This window comes from Meriones unguiculatus, chromosome 2 (assembly GCF_030254825.1).
Source record: "Meriones unguiculatus strain TT.TT164.6M chromosome 2, Bangor_MerUng_6.1, whole genome shotgun sequence".
NCBI lineage: Eukaryota > Metazoa > Chordata > Mammalia > Rodentia > Muridae > Meriones > Meriones unguiculatus.
The window spans coordinates 141,140,213-141,165,254 of record NC_083350.1 but is presented as its reverse complement, the minus strand read 5'-3'; the positions used below and the strand labels follow the sequence as shown (position 1 = coordinate 141,165,254).

Here is a 25,042-nt window from a genome sequence, read left to right as displayed (position 1 = left end):
TAAATTTATGGATGTGTTGTTTTATGCCCTGAGAAGGACCTGCATGACAGTTATTAATACCCTAAAAATAGACTATGTGCTGTTCTTGACATATACCTAATTTTCAGTTCTTAGACACTCTCTCTCCGTCTTTCTCTGTGTGTGTGTGACATGTGGAGATCAGAAGATAATTTGCAGTTTATATTCCACCACAAACCTGGGCCTGCTCCTAAGGACACTTGAGTTTGATGCCTCTATCTGTCTGTCTGTCTATCTGTCTATCTATCTATCTATCTATCTATCTATCTATCTATCTATCTAATTTTTGCAGAGCTGAGAATTGGATATAGGGCATCAATACATCTTAAGTTTTCAAAGTTTATCACTGAACCTAGAGCTGATGACTGGCTGGAAGCTAGACTGGCTGGCCAGTGAGCCACCAGGGTCCTCTTGGCTCTGCCTCTTAGTGTTAGGATTACAGACACACTCCATCAACTTCATTACAAATGCATGCCAGTACTTAGTTATGAGATAAAAGGCAAAAAAAAAAAAAAAGAAAAAAGAAAAAAAGAAAAGGAAAAAGAAAAAAAAAGTTGGAAAAATGACCTCACTGAACTAAGTTTGTACATCCAAGGTTTACAAAACAGATATGTAGATATGTCCCAGGTGCAGACATGGTCTTTCCTTCCTAAGACTGGCTGCTTTCTTACTGGTGCTACTGTTTGAACCCAGGGCCTTCAGTGGAGTAAACACACACTCACCTCAGATCCATATCTTAAGTGTCCAGCATATGTGTTTATTTTTAGATCCTTTTAGAAGACTGATGTAGAGCTAAGGATATGAAAAAAAAAAAAAAAAAATGGCAGCGTGCTGGCCCAGAACACATGAAGCTGTGGGTTTGGTCTTCAGTACTATGCCCCTCCAAAAATTCAAAAAAATAAATAAATAAATAAAATAAAACATTTTAACTCCCCTCCAAAGAATGTAACTTTTATCAGATGTAACCTAAAGTGACCTACTCAACTTTTCAAAGCCCATTCCGTTAAGTTTAAGTGAGGGTCATGACATGTGTGTGTGTGTACGTGTAAGCACGGCTGTAAAGAGTTAGAATAAATATGCTAGTTTTCTATTTTTTTATATACTAGACTTGATAACAGCTATTTCTAACATGATTGTATTTTTTCATTGCCAAGCTTTCTTTGTGTTAGTAGACTATAAGGAATGATACATTCATCATATTAGTAGAATATCATATTCATCATATTAGTAAGATGTGCACATCATATCATATAACCTACAGGGGGAGGAGAGCTAAGAGGAAGGGAGGGAAAGGAAACTGTAGTCAGGACATACTGTATGAGAGAAAATAAACAATAGCCCATAAGCATAAATGATGCCTATCAATCCAATACACTCAGGGCCTGCTCCTTCTTTCCTATTTCTCCTGCAAACCAGTCTGTACAAGCAGGGGATGGAGACCTTATGTCCTTCTCTCAATCTATAGGAAGAATTGTGAGATGGTAATTTCAAATGCATAGGTAAGCCTCATAAAAAAAAAAAAACAAAAAACCTTTGGGGTAGTGGAATGTGGCCACCCCCTTCTGGGAAAACAAGGAGCTGCAAGCACTCCAGAAGATCCTGTGGATGTCAGGTGCAGGTAGCATGACAAGCAGGCCCATGGAGTTTCATTTCATCTATTCATTTAGGTAGCAAAAGACACTTTCCTATTTGGCCAAGAACAGCACCTGGAAAACTACTGGCTTGAATCTACACAGTGTGAGTTCACTTCACAGTCATTTAGAATGAAGAGCAGATACAAAGAAAGGCCCTCTTGAGTTTGAAGAAAACAAACACTGGAAACAAAAGCTACTTTTGTATACACCGAAGACACCTGAAGTCTCTAATCCTTACCTGTAAAACAGAGTAGGAGACTTGATATGGCGATGTTGGAAAGATGCAGAAAGAGGCCATGTTTGGGGCTGTGCTCAGCAGACAATAAAGGCTTGAGAGATGACAGCCCTGAGTTAGTTTTCACTCACATTTCATGCAGTGCTGGAAACTAAACCCAGGCTTCATGCGTGCTGAGCCAGCGCCCTGCCAAGTTTCCAAATCCTCGGCCCTATGTCAGCTTTCTAAAAGGATCTCAAGGTAAAAACACACACTGGAGACTGCAGATATGGATCTGAGGTGCATGTGTGTTTAGCCCACTGAAGGCCCTGGGTTCAAACACTAGCACTGGTGTTTGAACTGGTAAGAAAGCAGTCAGTCTTTGGAAGAAAGCACTTCAGTGTCTACAAAACAGTACTCTAAGGAAGTGTAGTGATTATGTTGAGTGTTGGTGTGTCTGTGCTTACGGTTTTAAAAGAATGACATGCATCCCCAAATAAAGCAAGATGTTACTTGCTATAAACTCTAAGCCTACTTTACTAAAACTTGGGTATTGTGGTGCTAACGTTTTTATATGGTTGGTTCAGTATTTCTTGTAAAACTTAAAATCCCAAGTAGTCCCAAATAAGTTCTGTCTATAATGCAGTATACATACTACAGTCTCCGAATATTCAAAGGACCGCTGCACCTTCTACCTGCCAGACAAAGGCATCAGCAGCTTATCTACAGTGTCACTGTAGGAATTCACAAATTTCCAGACCTCCAGCTTTTATTACTACCCTGTAAATCTCAACAAATGAAGTGGAAAAGCCCACATGGAATACATCACCTGGACCACATAGAGAAACAGCCACAGAAACACATGTGCATCACAGTAAAAATACAGAATATTTATTCATTTCTTTCCACTGGAGGAACATACTGTTCTTAGACAAATGAACCATCAGTTGTCAGGAGTCGCTTTCGGAGAATTATCAATGAACTCCTTTTCAAAGGTTGGATTCTGATACCATGGTCCATCTCCCCGGGAACGCATCAGTTTTCGAGCTGCATACTCCTTTAACCTGCACCAAAGGAAATAATAGTGGTGTGAAATATGGACACAGAAGCAGGTGCAGCTACTACAGCGGTCAGCACAGAGGTCCATTAGAAAAGGAAACAGAACCACCACGGGACACAGCTACACTGCACATGGGCCTAAGTCAGCACACCAGACACGCAGCTGACCATCCATGTTCCTGTCCACACAGCCAAGGTACGAAAGCAGCCCAGCTCCCAACACATGAGTGGATGAAGAAGATGTGCACATGCACACTATGGAATCCTATTCGGTCATACAGAAAAATTATATCATGCCATACGCAGAAAAATGCATGAAGCTGGAGGTCACCATGTTAAATGATTAAGCCAGACAAGCGTAACATGTCCTCTCCTACTTGGATCTAGATTTCACATATACTGATATACACAGACACAAAAGCAAATGGCGAACTATTGGGGCCAGAAAGGGGGCCAGTGGAAGGGAGGAAGGAGGACAGGAAGAGATCAGCAGGAAGGAGATAGGATAAGAGAAAGTAAAGGGAGGTGAAGATGGATAAAGTACAATGAAATGTTTGTGAAGATGTCATCAGGAAAGCCATTGTTTCATACACTAAAAAAATTAATGAAAAAGAAAGAAAACAACCTTATAATTGCAACTACAGATTTAATCACTGTATTTGTGATAGTCTGGCTTTTATGCACACAGCCAAATGGAGGCAGACATCTGCCACACATACAAGCAGAGTCTAGGACTCATGACTTTTATCTTCTTGCTTGTGTAGTTAAAGCATCACTTACACTGATCAATTCTCTCCACAGGCCCTGCTCTGTAGCTCTGTGACAAAGCTTGCTCTGTCTTCCCACCTTTATGATGTGGCTACAATTGGCTACAGAATGCCTACTAATAAGTCCACAAGAGGGTCCAGTGCTGCAGGGCGATACACCTGCCCTCTTGGAGGACCTGCTGCCCTCTGCCTCCACTGCTGCTACCACTGTTAGGAAAGGGAACTTCTCTACAGGAAGTAGAATCCCCCTCACCAGCATCAAAATGCATTGTCTACATTCGATATTTAGTTGTTAAGAAAAAAACAAAAAAATCAGTCAATGAAAATACCAAATCAGAGCCCCACTCAACTGTCTTCATACATCTTTACTCTGATCTGGATTGCAAAGATGTTTTCCCTACTCTACATCCAATGCCAGCCCTTGACCTTCCAAAGTACACATATTAATCTTTTATGATCGGAAACATGCAACTACATAATTCACTTCCTAAGCATTAACCAGGTTTCTAACCTTATTCATGAGATGGTATACCTTTGCAGCCATGACTTAAAGAGCGTATTTACTCAACTTTTAAAAAAGGACGAATACAATCCTTCTTTTCTCTACTCTCTTAAATATAATTACACAAAATGTGTAATTATAGTAACTAAAGAAAAAGAGTTCATAAAGTTGAGAGAGAGTAGGAGGACATGGGAGGAACCAGCGTGGAGAGAGGACAGGATAGAAATTATGTAAGTATAGTACTCATGTGGAATGTTCCTTCCTTTTTTTTTTTTTTTTTTTTTTTTTTTTTTTGATTTGTTTGTTTAAGGTTTTTCAAGACAGAGTTTCTCTGTGTAATAGCCCTGGCTGTCCTGGACTCACTTTGTAGACCAGGCTGGACCTGAAAGCACAGAGATAGGCCTGTAGCACAACACTCAGCCTGAAGCCAAAACTAAGGCACTGCCTGGACTGAGACAAGCACAGCAGTCAGGGTGAGTCACCACAGGAGAGCATTAACTGAGGCATGGGCTGAGCAATGTTTGTAAGACAGCTGTATCTGCGTCCACATAACTTCATACTAGAAAATTTTTTTTTCTATTTATTATTTATACATACGGTGTTCTGTCTGCATGCGTGCTTACATGCCAGAAGAGGGCACCAGATCTCATTAGAGATTGTGGTAAGCCACCATGTGGCTACTGGGAATTGAACTCACGACCTTTGCAAGAACAGCCAGTGCTCTTAATCACTAAGCCATCTCTCCAGTCCCCTAGAAAAATAATTTTAACTGGTAAAATTTTTTCTAGAAACAGGTGCACAGGATTACATATGGTGGTTCTGTTATACATGGTAGTTTTTAATGATGTGGGATGGAAGGAAATCAACCAGGTTGTGGAGTGGGCTGCTGTGTGCACAGAAAAGCTCATGTAAGAGTTTCTTTCCAGGGCTGGAGAGATGGCTCCGCAGTTAAGCGCATCGCTGCATTCATGTCTGGTGGCTCCCAAAGGCCTGTAACTCCAGCTCCAGATCTGAAGCCTTTTTGGCCTCCATGGATCTAGATACACATGGCAGGCACACACACAGAGACATACACCCATAACCATTAAGAAAGAGACAGAAATAGAGAGAGACACAGAGAAACAGAGAGAGATAGATGGAAAGAGAGACAGAGGGAGAGACAGAGGGAGAGAAAGAAAGAGAGAGCACATTCCTTTCAATGGCTGTCATCTCCCTAGTCAGTAACAAAGTCCCCCTGCTACCAGGTGAGCCCTGCCCCCCCCCCCGCCTCATGCTTCACAGACATCTAGGTTCTGAAACTGCTCTATCTTCCCCAGCCCTTTCTCCTACCGTAAGTCAGCCTTTTCAGATTCAATCTGGAGGACAGCCAGGGTTTTTTCATAGTTCTTTTCAGGGCAATCAAAGAAAGTCCGAGCAAGCCATCTTGATATCGGATGCTAAGAGAAAATTTGTTTCAAATCAGTTACCTTTTGAAGGACGCTTTACTTTTCTGGGGGACTGCTGTTTCAAACAACCAAAACACTCACATGCCAACAACTTTCATGTGTTTTTAATCACTCTGACCACTAGGTTCACGCTATTCTTACCCCACGTTTGAGATAAGCACCAAAATGGCAGCAGCTGACCAGTCTGCCTGGTTCTGAGCCTGTGTGCTCCCTTTACACTGCACTGAGGAACTGCAGCTCAAGGGTGAGACAGGACACAAACCAAATTCTACTGACCCAAAGATCTTTTGCCAGACTGCAGAAATAAGCATATTTCGTGCTTACTTAACCTATAAAGTTTACCATAATTTTTAAATGAAAAAAATTAAATAAAAAACTTTTAAATATTGTAGGCCAGAAAGATGGTTCAGCAATTTATATCACTTGTTCTTTCAGAGTACCTGGGTTCAAGTCTCAGCACCCACATAGTGGCTCATAACCATCAGTAATTCCAATTCCAGGAAATCGGATACCCTCTTCTGGCCTCCCCAGTATCAAGCACATATGTGGAGCACATTCATAAATAGGTAAATCGCCCAATCATATGAAATAAATAAATCTAAAAAAGATTTAAGTTTTTAAAATGTGTCATCTACTTGATGAAAAAAACCTGAATATAAAAACTATATCATAATTAGCTAAGACATTTACCACAACATTAACAAGATAAGCAAGAAGAATTTTAACAAGCTGTGCAAACCTTGTAATACTCCCAGTGTTCTGGAATGTAGCCTTCTGGGATTTCTGCAAGTTCGGCTTCACCTAGTGAGAGAATGGTAATGATGTTTGGTTAGCACTGAGAGACTGTGTCACCAGCTCCATACCAGCATTTCCTCAGCACACCCAGAAGCCAGCTGCTGGGGGTTCCAAAGCTGCTTCCTCTGGTGTTGAACTCCCTGGGGGAAGAGAAGGGGGTACTATCCATCTTCTAAATGGAAGGTAGGACCTCCAGCATCTCAGCAGAGTTGCCCATTTGGTTCTTAAATAACAAAACTAGTGAAGGATGTACTGGTTTTTTACACTATTTTCTGCTCCCCCATAAATCTACCAGACAAAATATTCTAAGATTAAAAAAAAAAAAAAATCAGAATTTTAAGATACTGTTCAGAAGACCTTTTGGGCATCCGATGCTTACAGATTCTAGGATGAATTTTAATCATTTAATCATTTCTCTGTGTTTGTCTGTCTCTCTCATTCTCTCTTCCCCACTCTACTGTTCCTCTATTTTCCTAATCCAGCTTGTCAAAGCTCATTTTGGAAAAGGGGATCTGGTGCTTTGAATAAAAATGGCCCCACAGGCTGATCTATTTGATTGCTTAGTTACCTGAGAGCAGAACTGTTTGAAAGGATTAGAAGGCTTTATAGCCTTGTTGGATGAAATGTGTTACTGGGGATGGACTTTGATGTTTCAAAAGCCCTACCCCTGACCCAGATCTCTTCTTATGGATCAGGATGTAGTTCTTAGCTTTTGTTCCAGCACAATGCATGTTGCCATGCTCCCCACCAGGATAATAGGCTAATGCTCTGAAAGCCCTTAATTAAATGTTTTGTAAGCAAGCTCCCAATTAAATGCTTTCTTTTATAAGGGTTGGCTATGGTTTCTCTTCACAGCAATAGAACAGTGATTAAGACAGGGGAGAAGGAAGATTAGGTGTTCGGAAGCCACTACCTATAGAAATGTCCTTCAACTGCTCACATGCTATTTAAAAGGTTCCAGAGCTCTTAGGAGGTGGGACCTGAAGGGGGGAAATAGTGACTAGGAGCAGTCTTTAAAGGTCAAGCCCACCCTGTTTCCCTGGTGCCCCTCCCATTCCTCATGATAGATGAATGCCTCTGTGAAAGCATGACAAAATAAACCTTCCTTCTGTAGAATGTCTGATCACAGACATTGTGTCTGATCACAACAAGGCAAAAGTAACTAATGTAAAAGTTCATAATTTCTTTTTTAAAATTTGTACATTTGTTTACAAATGTTATCATTTCATGGAGTGAGGGTTGGATGAGGGACTTACCAATAAATATGTTCACCAGCGTTATGCCAATTATAACTGGGATCCCAGTCAACATAATGTAGAATTTCTGTGAGGAAAACATAAATGTTTCTCTCATGGTCTTCCTTATTTTCTCACCAAAATTATTCTCATTCAATTTCCTTCTATCTTTGCTGAACAAACATAACAACAATTGGGAATCAGAATCAAACCACTGATTTCTGTCATATTCCTCTAATTTAGTTTTTAGACGCAACTATTTAGTACAGTATAATATATGTAAAATGACTTTTGACTTCTTCATTAAAGCAATGCAATAAAGAAAAGTCTGTATTAAGAACAAAGTGTAAAAACAGTAGCATTTCGGCCACTGAATGGTCACTAGAGTTGGTCCTGGAAGAAAAGAGGACACTCACTAGGTGTGACAGCACACACCTGGGAATCCAGCATTCAGGAGGTGGAGGCAAGAGGATCAGGAGGATCAGGAGTTCAAAGGCAGCGTTGGCTATACAGAAAGTTTGAGGTCAGCTTGGGATACCATGAGATCCTGTATGAAATTTTAAAAAATTGAAAAAAAAAAAAAAAGGAGGAAGGACTAAGGAGAGGCAGTGCACATCCTGAGAAGGGAGAGTCTCATAAGGCCACAACTCTGTTGATGAGCATCTCAGGACCTGATGCAGACCTGCACTGAGCAGACACTGCCCACATGATCCTGCAGAGAAGAAACACTCATTGGACTTCAAACCGCATGACCCTGAGCAGGGGAATGGCTGCCGCTTGACCTGCGGTCTCAATGAATCCTTGCTTTAAAAATACAGTTCCAGCTAACTTTAAAAGGCAATAGCAAATCAGACTTTTCTCCTCAATCTCATTATCCTCTGGGAAAAAAAAAGTCATTTTAAAGTGAAAGACATCTCCTAACCAGGCATTTTTCCTTCCTAGACATACTGTAAGAACTGTTAGGAACATTTGTACTCACCATTAATCTCAGAAAGCGAGCATCATAGTATGAAGAAGGCTGGAAGACGAAGAGTCTCTTGCCATGGTCTCCACTGTGCCTCACTGGAGCTGGAAATGTGAAAGTGTTTAGGGGTTCGTGCAGGGGTGGCCAGAGAAGACGGAGGGATAGATGTGAGTAACTGTGCTTTGCCTGCACATCAGTGGGTGTGATGTGTTCCAAAGACTGACAGGCTGACCAAGCACAGCTGCTGCTGCCACCACTTTTATTTTCTTTTACTGTTTAGCAGTAAGAGCACTGAAGCCCAGTCCTCCCTCACACACGCTAGTACGTATACATCTGTAGAACACTCCTCACTTTAACTCACTGTAGGAACACCGAGCCACCATTTCAGTAGACCTTAGAGGGAGGCGACCTTAGAGGCAAGGTGACAAGCTGCTCACCTTGTTTCCCCTACAACAAGCAAACATGCTAAAGCTGCGTAAGAACAGAGGTGAATTAGACCTCCTATCACAAGAAAGTGGAAGGCAGGAAGCTGCTGTAACGCAGATGCACGGGACCAGAGGAGCTACACCACTCTCCAGCAGGAATTTGATTACTATAGACTACACACTCTACTGTGTGTGTGTGTGTGTGTGTGTGTGTGTGTGTATGTGCGCGCACACACACACATGCAGCACACACACACACACACACACACACACACACACATGCAGCACAGATACTGGGTTTAACCCAGGACCTTGTGTATAGTAAGCCAGGCATTCTGCCACCAGGCTAAACCCCCATCCTCCACACAAAATCCATTTGTAAGTCATTTCTGACTAGGAATATCATCCTCCTCAAATTGAAGACTTGAAATGATTTCAGTCTTGTTAGAGATAAGTGGAGGTGGATGGTGACTCCTGGATGCTCTTCCTTTGCTCCAGTTCCCTGAAAGCTGACAGACTCGCCATCAGTACCCTATGCCTAGGCCTGTATTGCTATTCAGAAGCTCCAAGGATATGCTTCTGCTCAGGTTCCTAGTGAAGGAACCGCAGTCATAACAGAAAACAAACTCTACCAAGACTCCTAAGTGGCAATACCATCAGATATAAGAAAGAATGGTGTCTTTATTCATAGTTAACGTCTGGACCTCCCCACTCCCTTCCTTTGGGACCACAGAGCATCTATCTTGCAAGAAGCTGATGTTGCTCCATCATGCCTGGGTTTAACTCGGGGCCTAGTGTATAGTGGCCATGCATTCTACCACAATGTCCCTTTGACATGCCACACACCCAAGTAAGTGCACAATTGTTCTTTGGTGTCAGCATCCATGAGGAACTAGTTCTGAGTCCCCTGAATACCAAAACCTCCAGATGATCAAGGACTTTCAATGAAACATCTGCACAATAACCCACACACATTCTCTTATATACTCTAATTTCTAGACTGAAAATACTAATTACAATGAATGCCTTGTAAACCATTGCTATCCTGTATTGTTAGGGGAATAATAGAAAGAGAAAAGTTACAGGAGCAATTTATTTTTCCAAATATTTTCAAACCATAGTTGGCTGGATCTGACGATTCTGAGGATCTGAGGATCCACTTCCATGCCATTATTCCTGTCACTTTTAACCATTCATGTTTTGAAGGTGGGATCTGTCTTGACTTTGGAATTACCTGCAACTAACAGTCCTTACAGTTTACTATACTTACTCAGAGGAGAGAGTACACATCTTTCTCCTTCAATCAGTGAACAGTGAAAGGACTAAATTTATGCAGCTTTAGTAAACAGTCATTACAACTGTGTAGCAAACATAAAAAAGAACAACGGGCACTTGGGAGGCAGAGACTAGAGGAAAGACATAAGTTCGAGGCCAGCCAAGGCTACGCAGTAAGACCTGTATCAATGCCTCATGCCACCTTTCATAAAAATTACAATGGAAGAAAGCTTGGTCTGGCTACATTAGAGGAATATTGATGAGGTTAGCAAATTAAACTGCTTTCTCTTTCTTATCACATACCTACCCAATTGTTTAACAATTACACTTTATTAAACATGCTTAATGACTGTTACTCCCATTAACTATCCTGAAATCTACTCCAGAGCAGTCAACTTCCCACAGCCCTGAGGTATCTCTGATTGCTGATGTGTGAGGGCCATTTACTCAAACTCTAAAAACATTAGGATGAGCACAGCCTATAGGCCCAAGTCGTCAAGAAATTATTATTTTTTAATTATATTTTAGCTGTATGTGGAAGGTGGTTGCCTGTGGAGTTCAAAGACATGGGGTCCCTCTAAAGTTGGAGTTATAGGCTGCAGGCACTGGGAAATGAGCCCAAGTCTTCTGGGACATCAGGAAGCACTATTAACCACTAAACCATCTCTCCAGCTCTCTCCAATACATGATTTTAAATATGCAAATCACTCAGGAAAGTTATTTACAGTTTGCTGACTGTAATCAATGCTAAGATTGAGTAAGACAATGTAGCAACTTTCTGTTTGTGTTTCAAACCATCAAAAACTGGTCATTCCGGCTGGAGAGATGGCTTAGAGGTTAAGAACACCGTCTGCTCTTCCAAAGGTCCTGAGTTCAATTCCCAGCAACCACATCGTGGCTCACAGCCATCTATGAGATCTAGTGCCCTCTTCTGGGGTGCAGGTGTACATGCAAGTAGAACACTGTATACATAATAAATAAATCTTTAAAAAAAAAAAAAACTGGTCATTCATTGTCTTTCTCTAAATTCTCAGTTAAAAGTACCATTTGAATTACCTGGGCCAAAAATCTCAGTCCATTTCCTTGCATTTGTCGGTCTTTCATCACTTATCAGTGACAAATTGATGATTCTAAAAGGGCTAGTGAGGAGGCTCAGAAGGGAAGAACATTTGTTGCCAAGCTTGATAGCCCGAGTTTGATCCCAAGATCCCACATAGTGGAAGGAGAGAGCTGATTCCCACAAGCTGACCTCTGACCTCTACAGGTACTTTAGCTCTCTGTCCAGGCCCCTCCTCCACTCCAATTAGGTCCTGATTGACTTCTGCCCCCTTCTCTCAACACCTAGTTCTTCCAAAAGCCCTATATCCAGACACACCAGAAAACCCACACACTACTGCCAGTTTTGCTTGCTAGAATGATTCCCATGTTCATCTTACATGGGATACTCTTTACACTCCTTGTCTGAGTTCACAACATTCTGTTCACAGAGCTGTTGACCAGCTTTTCTCCATCCTGAGAAATATCTGTGGTATATTTGCTTTAGAATGGAAAAGGAGTCAGTATCTTCTGTGCGTGAGCTGGAAGTTTTGCTACTTTGGGCCTGTGGAAAAGCATGATGGGTATTATGTGGCAGAACAAACTGCACACCTCTAGTGGCTGTGAAGCAGAATGAGGAGGGACTGGTGCCTTCATGGGCACACTTTCAATGCCACAAAGGCTTTGGATTGGAATTCCACCTCTCAGAAGCTCAATCACAACCTACCAGCTACTTGGAAGATTATGGCAGGACATCAAAAGTACAAAGACAGCCTGCAATGCACAGTGTATTCAGGATCAACTTGGGCAACTTACTGAGGCTGTTTTTTAAAAAGTAAAGAAAAAGAGGGATAGGGATGAGCCCAGGGGAAAGAGCACAGCTGGCTGGTATATGTAAGAGCTTGTATTCCATCAACAGAAGCAAAGAAATATGTCAATAAAATAAAAGGGTAAATTTCGTTCTTTGCGTATTTTCTAACTTGTTTTGAAAAGCCTATTGCATGGGTTCATGGTGCTAGAAATGGTTCCTACTCAAACACTTCACGACTACTCTGTAAGATGTCTACAATGATCATCTTTCAGAGAAGGAATGAAGATCTTGACAAGGTGCCTTTCACTTCCAAGAGATGTTGACTCAAGATCATAGAGCTTTAAAATTCTACAGCCAGGATTTGAAAATAGGAAGCCTAGCTCCAGAGCATAGAGGATGGGGGAGGGGCCTAACATGCTTGCTGGGATACCCAAGGAAATGGTGGAAGAGATGAACCCCTTCAGCAGCCATGACACACAGGGTATGCCTGTGAAAGCAGCAATGTAGTGAAACAGTCACTCTTGGAGCAAGCAGCTAGTACACCTTCCCTGTTCTCACTGGAAAGGACATCAATTCATATGACCGATTCTCTCAGAACTGGGTACTAGTACAGAAAGGATCCAGGGAGTTGTACCTCAGCTTAGCTAGACTTAGTAAGAACTCTCTGGGGGAGGATTCAAGGGATCTCTACTGGGATATCTGGGACAATTGTAATAAAAAGAAAAAAAAAAAGGTCTCCAAAAGGATTTGACCAAGTAGTGTTAGCACATCAAGTCTGCATGAAGTTTAAATTCCAGTGAATATTTTAAAAGCACTGATCCTTTCTAGCATCTTCCAGAAGGTCCTATGCATACTGCCTCATTATATAATGTGGCATAATTAAAATTAAGTTGAGGAAAAAAGGGTAAAATAGGACAAGATGTTTAGAGATTGGAGAGAATGCTTTTGGTTTTAGGGTAAATTTTTCAGTTTCTCTGTATTGCACAAGGCAAATAAACAGTGTCTCTTTAACCAAGAGGATTAAATAAATTAACTACTTAAAATGGTGCCTGGCACTTAGCAGATGCTCAATAAACACTGCCACTAGTATTGCGAACTTAATAGAGTGGTACATTACTTTTCATATTAATTGAGTCAGCTTCCTCATTTGCAAAATGAGGAAATAGCATTTCGTTTACTTTCCAGAGTCTTTGGAGAAAAAAAAAAAAAGGTTGAATATTAAGCATGTAGTATTTTACAGTGTTTATTCTTCCAGAAAGCAGAGAAATCGGGGGTCTGGCTCCTAGGATCTCACTATGGCTGACAGGACCCAAGCTCTTTAGCCCGCCTAAGCCGCTTTCTAAGATAACAGTGGTTCTCAGCCTTCCTAATGCTGTGACCCTTTAATACAGTTCCTCATATTGTGACCCCCTCAAACCATAAAATTGTTTTCGTTGCTACTTCATAACTGCTATTTTGCTACTGTTATGAATTACAATGTAAATATCTGTCTTTTCCAATGATTTTTGGCGAACCCTGTGAAAGGAGTCACGAGCCACAGGTTGAGAACCACTGCAAGATAGTAAATTTAGGATTGCATTCACGTACAGCAGATACAATCTGGGCAGAACTCTGCAGTACAGGCTCACACCATAGACTTAAAAAAATAAAAAATAAAAAACAGAAAACATTTTCATGGACCTCTAAAACGTCGTGAGCTCCACGTGCCTAAATGGGGTTGTCACCTGGAACCTTTTGACACTTATGTCTATGAACATCATTACATCCTTCAGTTCGCTTCTCAAGTCGCTTCTCAGCAACATCCTATCTGCGGGATGGAACCGGCTGCAGGGCCACCTGCCCCGATTCTGCCCTTAGCCCAGGGACGTAGCGCAAGCCTGTAATCCCAACACCCGGGAAACTGCCGCAGGAGGACGTTCGAACCTCCGAGTCCTCGTCTCAATAACAAAGAGCGTGTTGCCCTTGCGGACATGGATGACAGCTCCACGTCGAACTAGCCTGGCTGCGAGTGAGCGGCACCCGCCACGGCGAGTGACGACGTGCTGCACAAACGCTGAACTTAAACCAGGTCATCCGATTTCTGCAGCAGCTGCTCACACAGCCAGCGCGGCGTCTCCTCTGGAAGCCCCAGGCCAGCTAGGTCGCTGCTCCTCCCCTCAGGGGCCCCAAGGTCACCTGGAAACGGCCCCCCACCTCTCACCCGCGTCTCCAAAGCCGGCACCCACCGACAGTCTTCGGAAAGCTCCGTGTGAGAAGACTTCCGACTCCGAGTCTAGCGCCGGCGCGGCGGCCAGACAGAGCTGTCAGCGCGGCGACAGAAGCCCGCTGTAGCAGGCTCATGGCCGCCATGGCTACTCCGGCCACGGAAGGAGGTAGGATGGACTACGGGGCCCGGGAGGGACAATCCACCAATAAGGGCGAACGCTAGAGGCGGCCATCTTGAGTGAGGGCAACGGCCGGCCCTGTTCGCTTCACACGTAGACGCTCGAGGGCAAAAATGACGGCAACGTAGGCGGGGAACGCTTAGAACCGACATAAACTCTAAGGCGGATCAGGAAGTCGGGGGCGACAGCAGTTAGGGCGGCCATGTTTAGGAAGGGCAGAGCCTGTTCCTGTTAGCTTCACTTATCGACACACTGCAGCGGAAGTGACATTGTGGGCACCTACACAGTGGACTCTCTTTAGAAACATGGCTGCCGCCAGTGTAGCGGGTATTTGTAGAAGAGTGTCAGCGTTTCTGAAGACTACCGGCTCCCTAGTAAATCTCAAGGCCTCTGCTGGCTCCAGGTAAGTGAGGAAAGGGAGGAATCCCGACTGCCTCCGCCTTTGGATGCTTGTTGCAGTGTGCAACAGAGCTCTGGGACTGAGGCCACCTCGGAGGCAGAGGGTATGACCTTGGAGTCGCCCACACTGTCGCATCCCGATCTTCCCCCAACCGTCTCTCGTTGCTGCGGGCGGTGGGTCCGATGGCTGGGGATTTTCAGATGCTGTGTGTATACCCTGCGTATACTGCCTATTACTAGAGCTGGATGGGTTGTGCTGTGGAACGGAAGGCTTAGCCAGGCGTGGGCCGTAAGACAGAAAGGGGTCTTTGTACCATAGGTTCAGACGCAGGTGGTCCGGCAGATACTAAGTGATGAGAGTAGCTGCTACGTCAGCAGAAGGTATTTCTGCAAGTGTGAGAAAGATGTCACCTCTTCGTTGACATTTGCCTACAACGTGCCGAGTTTTATAATAGCAGGGTACCTCAGATTAATTGAAGGAAGCAACCCGTGTCGGTGGAATGCACAGCTGTCTATCTTGCATGCAACTGTTATCTTGTATATTATTAGCAATACCTTGGGAAATTAGCTTTTTAACGCTTTTGCAGAGTTGAAATTTGACCAAAGTGGCAAACTTGAATAAATAAATAATTTCTTCTTTCATTATCTTTTCCCCTTAAAAGTGAAATAATTTGGGACTGGAGAGATGGCTCAGTGTTTTTGCACTTGTTCTTGCAGAGTACCCAAGCTGGGTTCACAACTTGACTCATGGTGGCTCACTAACGTCTTTAACTCTAGTTCCTGGTGATCCGATGCCTTCTTTGACTCTGATCTCTCTCTCTCTCTCACACACACACACACATTGTGCACATATACCCAGGAAAACATTCATAAATATAATCCTGTAGCACTCATTTTGAAAGTCTACTTTATTTGGAGTGTTTAGGCCTCAACCTCCCAATCCTGTGTAGGAGGGAGAAGGTTACGGGGGGGACAGGGCCCGTTTACTTCTCCCGGCTGTTTAGGGTCAAGGGGTTCTTTTAGGGCTATCCCAATCCTACAGCGGACACAGCCAGCAGCCTCCGTGCAAGACCTGCACCCTAAAGCATTTCTCTTCGTCTGTCGGCTCCAAACCACCACTCCTTCTGGCTTTCTGGGCTCTCATATTCATACCCTCAGAGTCCTAAACCACACTCCTCTCTGTGCCACCCGTGGAAGGCTCACTTTTACCAGCTGGCAAAAGCCACGCCTCGCAATTAACAGGTACGGACAAACTGCAGCCCAACTAAAATCCCTCACTTGGGATTAAAACAAACACATATTTACATAACATAACTGAGTTTACAAAGAAAGCAAAACTTCCATTACATAAATCTTAAAATTTTTAATGAAATAATTTTATTTTGTTTTTTAATAAAATGAATACCTGTCACTCAGAAGAGAGGCGAACTGTTTTGAAGATGGTAAAGCCAGTTATGCATTCCCAGATGAACACATTGCCATTTCTTCTCTAATTGTGCAGGTATACACACTTTATTTACCATTTCTCCAGAACAATAGGAATGTTGATAGAGTTAAACAGTCAACATTTTTTCAAGATTTTTATATTTAATGCTCTTTTTCTGCACTGTTTGACAGAGGTCAAATTCAAACTCAGCCCCAGGGACATTGTCTTACTAAGTAGGACCCAGTGATCCCACTCAGGAATATACTGCTATTACTTAGCATAAAATCCAAAATACAAATAAAATTGCCCTATTAATTAATTTCTGTATTATCTTTCTTCCCCTTTTGTGGTCCCTGTTCAGTTCCATCTTTTTATTTACTTCAGGATCCAATGAAGGATCATTTATTGCACTGGTTGCTATTAATCAAATATGTTTCTTTTTTTTCTTGGTCATGACACTGACATTTTGGGTAGAATATGCCTCCATTTGATTATTTTATCATGATTTCATTCAAGTCAAGAGTCAGGGATGTAGCTTGTTATAAAGCACATACCTACATGCCTGAGGCCCTGGGCTCAGTCCCCAGTACACACAAAAACAAACATGGATTCAAGTCAGATACTCTTGGTCAGATCACAGCACTTGTAAAACATTTCACATTTTGTTTTTAACCCATTTTACCAGCTCATTAAATATTGTTAGAAACATAATTTTCATGCAGTTGTACAATAGTTGTACATTTATGTGATTAACAACTCTTTGATACCACATTTATTTACTTTATGACAGCTTAATCTGACTATGATGTTAAAAATCTCTAGATACAGAATTATTGGATTAAAGGAAAAAAACATTGTGCCTTTCTAATGTTGCTAAACTGACTTTCAAGATGGTTTTGATCTGCTCATAGATTTACTTGCTACATTATAGTTGAGAGTAAAAATGTTACTCTTTCGGGGGCAGGATGTCTCAGAAGGTAAAAAGTGCTTGTCACTCAAACCTGTTGTCCTCAGTCTGATCTGAAGAGCCAATGCAGTAAAAGCTGGGTGCAGGAGCATGTGTCTGCAATCCCAGCATTCCTATGCCCAAATAAGAGGTTAGAGAAAAAGAGAAGCATCCGAAAGCCTTCAAACCTGCTAACCTAGAGTATTCATCACAGCAGCAAAAATGAGAAAGACTGGACTTCAACAGGGCAGAAGAGAACTGAGGACTGGAGGTCGTCTTCTGACCTCTACATGTGTACAGGCACATGTACTCTACCTGAGTACACGTACATGAATGTGTGTACTCACGCACATATGCACTAACAGTAAATAAAAAGGTAGATGTATATAATGGTGTAAATGTGTTGTCTGAAGTTATAGGGTAGCAATCTGTACAATTAAAAAGATACTTTCTAATGCATTTAAAAACCTTACCACTTCTGTGGAGAATTTTTGACATTGTAATAAAGGAATGCATCTTTCTTATAAAATCAAACATTATAAAATTTAATCATTATTTATTTGTGTTCAATTGCAGGTTTCCTTTTAGTTTGTTGCATAAGAACAGACCACATGTCACATCTTTTCTCCAGTGTAAATTACTTCATACCACGTTGTCAAGGAAAGGACTAGAAGAATTTTTTGATGACCCAAAGAACTGGGGGAAAGAAAAAGTCAAATCTGGTGAGATCTTTAGAAGAGTCTGTGTTGATTGATGGAGCCCTTCCTCCTCCCAGAATTATTCAGTTTAGGGTTTCCTATTATCATCTCCTTTGGATTTTTAGATTTTTAAAGGTCATTCTTGTAGCTGAAATAAAACTTCCTTGGCTGGTGGGATGTTTAGAAGAAGGGTGCTTTAAAGTGCTAAGTAAATGAGGTTTGGGTTTATTTTAGTTGAGTGTGTGTGTGTGTGTGTGTGTGTGTGTGTGTGTGTGTGTAATAATAATTTGCAGTGGATTAGGGAATGAAAATGCATTTGACACAAATACTAGCAGTCTTTGAATGCTGTTGTGTCATGTCACAGATACAGGAACACGTTTCATTTTGAGGGTGAGTAATCAGACGGTCATAGATCTAGAAGCATCATTTAATGTCACACATTTCTCATTCTCTTAGGAGCTTCATGGACCTGCCAGCAGCTAAGGAACAAAAGTAATGAAGATTTACATAAACTTTGGTGAGTGTTCTGCATATTGAAACATTACAGGTTAACAGTGGGGTCAAAACTATACCTGTGTGATAAAGAACTGGGCAAAGTGATTTGTTTTCCTGGTATAGTGGCTAATCATATGAACTTTTCATTAAGGCGAATGTTTCACAGGTCAAAAGTAGTAGGAAATTTAAACTTTTTGCTGTAAGTGCTGAGTCAGACTAATACCATTAAATCAGCTCAAAAATGTCAAGCTCAAAAATGACACAGGGACAGGCTTACACTGCCCTCCTTTTTTTCTCTTCCTCGCTAACTTATTGTTTAATATAAATGCTAACAGAAAGTAGACACTTCCTTATATTTATGGTCCAAAAGCTCTGATTAAAATGATCACTGTTATCTGCAACTCATAGAGGCCTTAAACCCGAATTAGGACCACCAAAGAGCTAAGTTAGTTTCCAAGGTAATAAAGCAACAACCATTTACCAAAATGTGGAGTCGTTAATATTAACAACAGTGACAGCGAGGAGGCAGAATTGAGAAAGAAGGCCTTAATCCTCTCAAAACTCTGCAACAAGTGGAAAATGGACTTACTGAGCTCCGAGTTCTGTTGCCCTAAATACAGCCATTTCTTTTTCCTGCCTTGTTTGTTTGGAAATATTAAACAGAAGACAGGGAATGTCCCATTTTTAAGCAGGGTTCTTTTTTTTCTGTTCTAAAAGAACATTCAGAAGCTAATGTCTCCAACTAAAGTCTCACCCCTGGCTAGATGTTAAGGAGTCAGTCACAGCTTCTGCCTTCCTTTTTATTCTCTGTTTCATGGCCTGTTATCCTGGTGGGTTGTCTTAAAGGGTACGTCCATTGGGAATGTAGGTAGATTTTTTTGGCACATGCCCTGCTAAGTCTTGCATTCTAATATTTAGCCCAAGACTGTTTTGTTTAAACCATACTTGTTTGGGGGCAGATTCAGATAATATAAGAAGCTTTTGGCTTCTCTTGAATAACTAGACCTCTGTGACAGCACTGGCAAGTCTGTGGAACAGCTCCTCACCTGCCTGCGGTCACTCAAGCCACCTCACTCATAACTGTTACCCACCTGGGCACTCTAGTAGGCATTTAATTTTTTATCCCCTAATTTGAAGATTGGTTCTCTTAACAGATTAAAGAATTACGTAATGCTTACAAAAGCCATGCATACTGTGATTATTATAAGAAAGTAGGTTTTAGTAAAGTGCTATTCTTATGAGTTATCCATAAAGGTGAACTTAGAACTGTTCAGCACCTGCTGTGTTAAACCAACATCTTCTGCCACTCCTGCCAACTGTCGAGACCCTAGGATAAAGCTGCCAGTTCTTTGTCTCCCTGTTCTGCCTTCCACAGTTACTGCTTTAATTCTGAAACTGGGGTCTTCATGACACCCCATACCCCCAGCTCAGCCAGGTCAGTGCTTTAGAGTCTGGCTGCCTTGTTCCCTTCCATCTTAAACCCCATTACTAGGAAGCTTACCCTGGTCACCTTAGCTCTAGAGGAGGTGTCTCATGTCCATCCCGTAACTGTTCTAATGCATGTCATCTCCCTAACCCAGGAAGCCACTTTGGACATAGCATGGCAGAGCTAGAGGTAGAATTTACACAGAGGTCTGAGATTTGAATCCAGTATTTGCTATGTAACCCATGATCATAATCCCCAACTGCTCTGAGCTATCTGCATTAGAGAGAGGGAATCAGTAGTGCCAACCTCCAAAGGTTGTGAAGAATGATGCTCAGCACCTGGGCATGAAATAGCTACTCAGTAGATATTGTTCATCTTCCTTGCCTGTGGCTGATGCTTTTGGAACCATCTAGCACTCCACACAAGATGCAGCACCTGAGGAAGAATGGAAGGCAGCTCTTCATAATGGTACCCAGGTGGGGTTTCCAAAGGACTTAGGACTTTCAGGGCTTTTAATTTTGATGTAAGAAATCACTATAGCATAGCATCATGGCTTTGTATTTGGTACAGGTACGTCCTTCTGAAGGAAAGAAACATGCTTCTAACTCTAGAGCAGGAGGCCAAACGACAGAGATTGCCAATGCCAAGTCCAGAGCGGTTAGAAAAGGTAGGCTTGTGGGAGCCAAGACCCTTGCATGGGGTGAAAGCTACAAGGGAATGAGTACATGGTTCTTAAATGTCTTTAAAATCTTTTTTGTTGTTGTTGTTGTTTGTGTGGTTTTTAGTAAATTTACAGAGTTGTGTACACCATTCCAACAGTTTCACTTATACGCGTTTTTATCACAAGTGTCACGTGCTTTTGCTCTTTCCTCATCCTCAGTTGCAACTTCCAACCTAGAGAGGGGTATTTATTTTTCTATCTCTTAGCAGCTGCCTGGGAGTAAGATTGCCAGTCTGTACAGCCTCTACCTGGGAGTAAGATTGCCAAGCAGTACAAGTACAGTCTCTATTGCACTGCTTTCTGAAGCAGCCATGTACGGTAGGCACACGCCACAGAGCCCAAGTTCAGTATCCCGAACAGCACAGTAGCCATTGCATTGCATATTCCAGCTCTAGTCTGGCCCCTCTCCACTAACAGCCCGCTGCTTAGTGTGGAGTTTTTGTTCTTTTGCTCTTCTGTTGTTTTACTCTGTCTGACATGTCAGTGAGGGCAGAGCTGAGCTTTGAACCAGCTGTAGTACTGAGCCATACCTCAGCTCATTCACCTTCCCTCCCCCACACCATGAATAAGCATTCGCACCATACTTGATTTTATGTAATAGTAGATGTGCAGGAGAACTACATGACCAGTTCAGAGCTCCCATGCCTTCACCCTGATTCCATGGCTTACTTTTCATTGTTAGTTATTCTATTCTGCCCCCCCATACACACTTTTTCTTGACTGTTTGAGAGTAAGTAGTACATTTCATGTCCCTTTAGCTACAAAACTTAATTATATATTCCTAAACATCACTTTATAGTCATTACACGCTTTTAAAATTAGGAAACAAACATTAATATGATAGAATTAATAGGTAGAATCCATATTTACATTATATCAACTATCCTAACAATATAGGATATATATAGTAAGAAAATCCTGGATCATGCCTTTTCTATTTATGTGATCCTTTTAATAAGGAGAATCAGTATTTGCATTTTATGACATTAATATTTTTGAAGTGTGTAGGTCATTTCCTCAAATTGGGGTCATTTGGTGATTCTCATGGTGAGGAAGACAGACTAGCTGGGCTACACTTGGACAAGTGATATTTATAAACTACAAAGTCTGTTTGAGTGAGGTATAGCCAGCTGGTATGTGCTAGTAAGTTGTTCCTTTGGACAAGCTTGGGGCCGGTAGTATTTTCAGTTTGAGAGTCTGTTTGTTTTTATTTGGGGATATCAGTTGGGTATCCCTAGCCTGAACTCCACAACTTTGAACAGTGAAGTGCTGTTCTGCTCTACTGATGTACCATGGTGTGAGCATCCAGTGCCTACTCTGTGGGCTCAGCAGCATGGACTGACCACCCACCTCAGTAGAGCTCAGCTGGCCATTCAGCCCTGCCCTGGCTTGGGTGGGCTCTAATGTCTGCTATCACTAGCCAGATTGAATTTCCCAAAGGGAGGAGAGCATTGTGTGGGGCCTCTTGTAAGCAGCTGTTTTCACCCTGGCATGGGCCGGCCGCCTGTTGTCAGTGTGATATACATTCCCAGGGTTGAGAAGGCGTGGAAGGTCAGCTGCTGTAAAGTACCAGTGACAGTGGGAGTAGCAGAAGTGCTGAGCATGAGCTGACAAGCAGATCATATGATCATTTGTCTGAATGTCACATCGTCAAGCTACATGGGGATGTCTTTAAAGTCTACCCTGCTCTTTTTGTAAGGGATATTATAAGAAGCAAATGTGTCTAAACAGCGTATGTTAAGCTGCTGATGGAAACATATACCCATGTAATGGTGGCTTGTGGGTGCGCCTGTGCATGCATGTGTGTGTGTGTGTGTGTGTGTGTATTTCTAACCCAGTACATGTGACTACCACTGTAGTGTCTACATTAAAATCAGCATAGAAATGTAAGAATGGAATAGAAGCAAGTAGAAGCTGTACAGGTATCTTCTAGGTATCCTAGTGAATCCTAACACTCCTTCCCTTTGAGAGCAGGAGTTGCCAAGCAAGCCAGAACACCTGCTGGGTATGCAAGGAAGCCGTGACCCATCAATGCCAAGCCTGCACTTTGCTCTCACAAAGGCAGCAGTGCTTGTGGCTTCATGTTGGCTCACTGCATTCTCAAACAGCAATTGTTAGAGCTGCGTCCACTCGAAAGCAATTAAGAAAGACTATGGTAAAACTTCAAACAAGTTACAGAAAGTCATACTGAAGACACTCATAAACACACACCTGTGCCAAACAGGCTTACTAGAAAGAGTGGTTTCTAAATAAACATACCATAGGTTCCCTACCTTGTAAATCTTCTTTAGTTCTTTTGGATGTCGTTGTAGGTGATGGCTAAAGTTAAATGTCTTTTTCTCACCTCAGGTTGTTGATTCCATGGATGCCTTAGATAAAGTTGTCCAGGAGAGGGAAGATGCTCTAAGGCTTCTTCAGACCGGTCAAGAAAGAGCAAGACCTGGTGCTTGGAGAAAGGACATCTTTGGACGAATCATCTGGTACATGATTACACTGGGACTTACAAGAGTGGAGATCAGTTGCCTTGTTCCCTCTCAGTACCTTGAAAAGTCCTCCCCTGTGAATATATTTGAGATCTTATGTAAAGGTTCCTAACCCCTAGACCACAAAATATGTACCAAGGTTGCTTTGTCTGATAAAACAAATTCCAGACCAGCCAACCCATCCCCATGGTTCTTGTCTTGAATCATAAGACCTTTCAAGAATTTCATGAAAGATAGAAAATTGTGACAGAAAATCTGCCTCTACCCCTGTAATTTCAGATTATAAAACTCAGAGCTAATCTCAGGTACACCTATGCCCACCTCACCAAGAACCTGGAACTCTTGAAAGTTCCTAAGTCACAAGGTCAGTTTGGTTGTCTTACTAGGTCCAGGATGAGCCCTGGACCAAGGAATGTACAGCTTACCTCCTTCTGGAGAAGGATCTGAGATTCATCTTGGACACTGAGGAATAAAGGACCCAGAGGATCCAAGATAAACTAACTCATGGGTGTGCTGTATCTTAACCACAAGTCAGCAAATGGAGAAGCTTTAGGTGTCTAGACCTTCTCCAAACCTAACACCTTATAAACAGCACCCTCTCATTTGATGTGCAATCTCTGCCATCCTGTCAGGAGCCATCTAAGACAACGCAGAAAGAGAGAAATGGCCAGAACCTCACACTTCACTCTTCTAAGAAGCTGGGTGGTGGTGCACCCCTTTAATCCCAGCACTCAAGAGACAGAGGCAGGCAGAGCTCTGAGTCTGAAGCCAGCCTAGTCTACAGAGAGAAGTCCAGAACAGCCAGAGCTACACGGAGAAACCCTGCCTCAAAACAAAACAAAACAAAACCCTTCCAAGGATTAGCATGCAATTTTAATTGTATTTTTAATAATTTTAAAAAGTACATTTATTACTTTACATGTTTGTATGTGCCTTGGCACATGTGTGATGTCAGGGAATTTTCATGGAGTCAGTTCTGATTCACACATCCTAGGGATTAAATTCAGGTGCCAAGTACCTTCTTACTTATCTATCTCACTGGCCTCATTTTCTAATAATTTTTAATTGGATTAATTTATTTGAGACCAATTAGAAAACAGTGAAAAAACTGAACTAAGAATTTATCAGATATTTTGTATAAAGCAATAACTTCACTTTTTTGGCAGGCACAAATTCAAGCAGTGGCCTATCCCTTGGTACCTAAATAAAAGATACAACAGGAAACGGTTCTTCGCAATGCCTTACGTGGATCGCTTTGTCAGGTAAGCATAATGTCCTTATAATAAAGCATAAGGCATGTGACCTGAGCTTTCTACGACATAAGTAATGCATCTTCATTACTTAAAAAAAAAAAATTAGGTTGAAAAAAAGCTCAAACATGTTTTGAGAAATGGAATGGTTTTGTCTAAGCTATTTTGTTTTTATTCTAGACTAAGACTTGAGAAACAAGCCCGCATTGAAGCAAGGAAGAAAGGTTTACAGAAAAAGAAAGAAAAGATTCTCCAGGCAAAGTTCCCACATCTCTCTAAAGAGCAGATATCAAGCACTGTCTAAGATGAGATCCAGAAGTCTGGTTCCATTGTTCTTAAAGCACAGTCTGTCATGATGTGAATGTTTCTGTTAGGCAGTTTATAAAGAAATGCTTTTGTCAACTGACATCAGTTGTTCTTCTGGGTAACATGGCATGTCCTCAATTCTACAAGTAATGTTGCTTCTTCCAAAACCAGGCAGAATTCAGGTTCAGTTCCCAGTGAACAGGTCCTGACATCTAAGCAGCTTACATCACCGAATGTCTTGGTGATGCTATCAGCAAAGTGGGTTTGGGGATGCTCTGTTTTCACCACTAATTGAAAAGTGTGAGGGGAGGAAGGAGCTGGAAAGATGG

General features: G+C 42.0%; 2 protein-coding genes across 4 annotated transcripts; one reads left to right on the top strand and one right to left on the bottom strand.

Moving 5' to 3' along the window:
• Positions 1-2,735: 2,735 nt before the first annotated feature.
• Positions 2,736-14,565, bottom strand: Ndufb5 (NADH:ubiquinone oxidoreductase subunit B5). The gene is made up of 6 exons (XM_021649927.2): positions 14,405-14,565; positions 8,649-8,737; positions 7,691-7,757; positions 6,379-6,440; positions 5,524-5,630; positions 2,736-2,930 (listed from the first exon to the last, which is right to left on the bottom strand). The coding sequence occupies exons 1-6, from the start codon at positions 14,526-14,528 to the stop codon at positions 2,810-2,812; spliced, it is 570 nt and encodes a 189-aa protein (XP_021505602.1). The 5' UTR covers positions 14,529-14,565; the 3' UTR covers positions 2,736-2,809.
• Positions 14,566-14,811: 246 nt separating this feature from the next.
• On the top strand, positions 14,812-24,813 carry Mrpl47 (mitochondrial ribosomal protein L47). Of its 3 annotated transcripts, none has more exons than XM_060378202.1 (8): positions 14,817-14,966; positions 16,121-16,204; positions 17,911-18,056; positions 18,489-18,549; positions 20,524-20,620; positions 23,024-23,154; positions 24,324-24,419; positions 24,588-24,813. In XM_060378202.1, the coding sequence occupies exons 1-8, from the start codon at positions 14,869-14,871 to the stop codon at positions 24,709-24,711; spliced, it is 837 nt and encodes a 278-aa protein (XP_060234185.1). In that variant the 5' UTR covers positions 14,817-14,868; the 3' UTR covers positions 24,712-24,813. The 3 variants fall into 3 exon arrangements, with proteins under 3 accessions (XP_021505600.1, XP_060234185.1, XP_021505601.1); XM_021649926.2 differs by lacking the exon at positions 16,121-16,204 and adding an exon at positions 16,379-16,463 and having other exon boundaries at positions 14,855-14,966; XM_021649925.2 differs by lacking the exon at positions 16,121-16,204 and having other exon boundaries at positions 14,812-14,966.
• The last annotated feature ends 229 nt before the right edge of the window (positions 24,814-25,042 follow it).

What these genes read in the sequence shown, in the direction of transcription:
- Mrpl47 (XM_060378202.1), top strand. Translation starts at nt 14,869, where the DNA reads ATGGCTGCCGCCAGTGTAGCGGGTATTTGTAGAAGAGTGTCAGCGTTT. An exon ending in GAAAGAAAAAGTCAAATCTG is followed by an intron (nt 18,057 to 18,488) that starts GTGAGATCTTTA and finishes TCATTCTCTTAG; the next exon opens with GAGCTTCATGGACCTGCCAG. An exon ending in TACGTGGATCGCTTTGTCAG is followed by an intron (nt 24,420 to 24,587) that starts GTAAGCATAATG and finishes TTTTTATTCTAG; the next exon opens with ACTAAGACTTGAGAAACAAG.
- Ndufb5 (XM_021649927.2), bottom strand. Translation starts at nt 14,528, where the DNA reads ATGGCGGCCATGAGCCTGCTACAGCGGGCTTCTGTCGCCGCGCTGACA. An exon ending in GAGCTTTCCGAAGACTGTCG is followed by an intron (nt 8,738 to 14,404) that starts GTGGGTGCCGGC and finishes TCACATTTCCAG; the next exon opens with CTCCAGTGAGGCACAGTGGA. An exon ending in GCTGGTGAACATATTTATTG is followed by an intron (nt 6,441 to 7,690) that starts GTAAGTCCCTCA and finishes TTCTCTCACTAG; the next exon opens with GTGAAGCCGAACTTGCAGAA.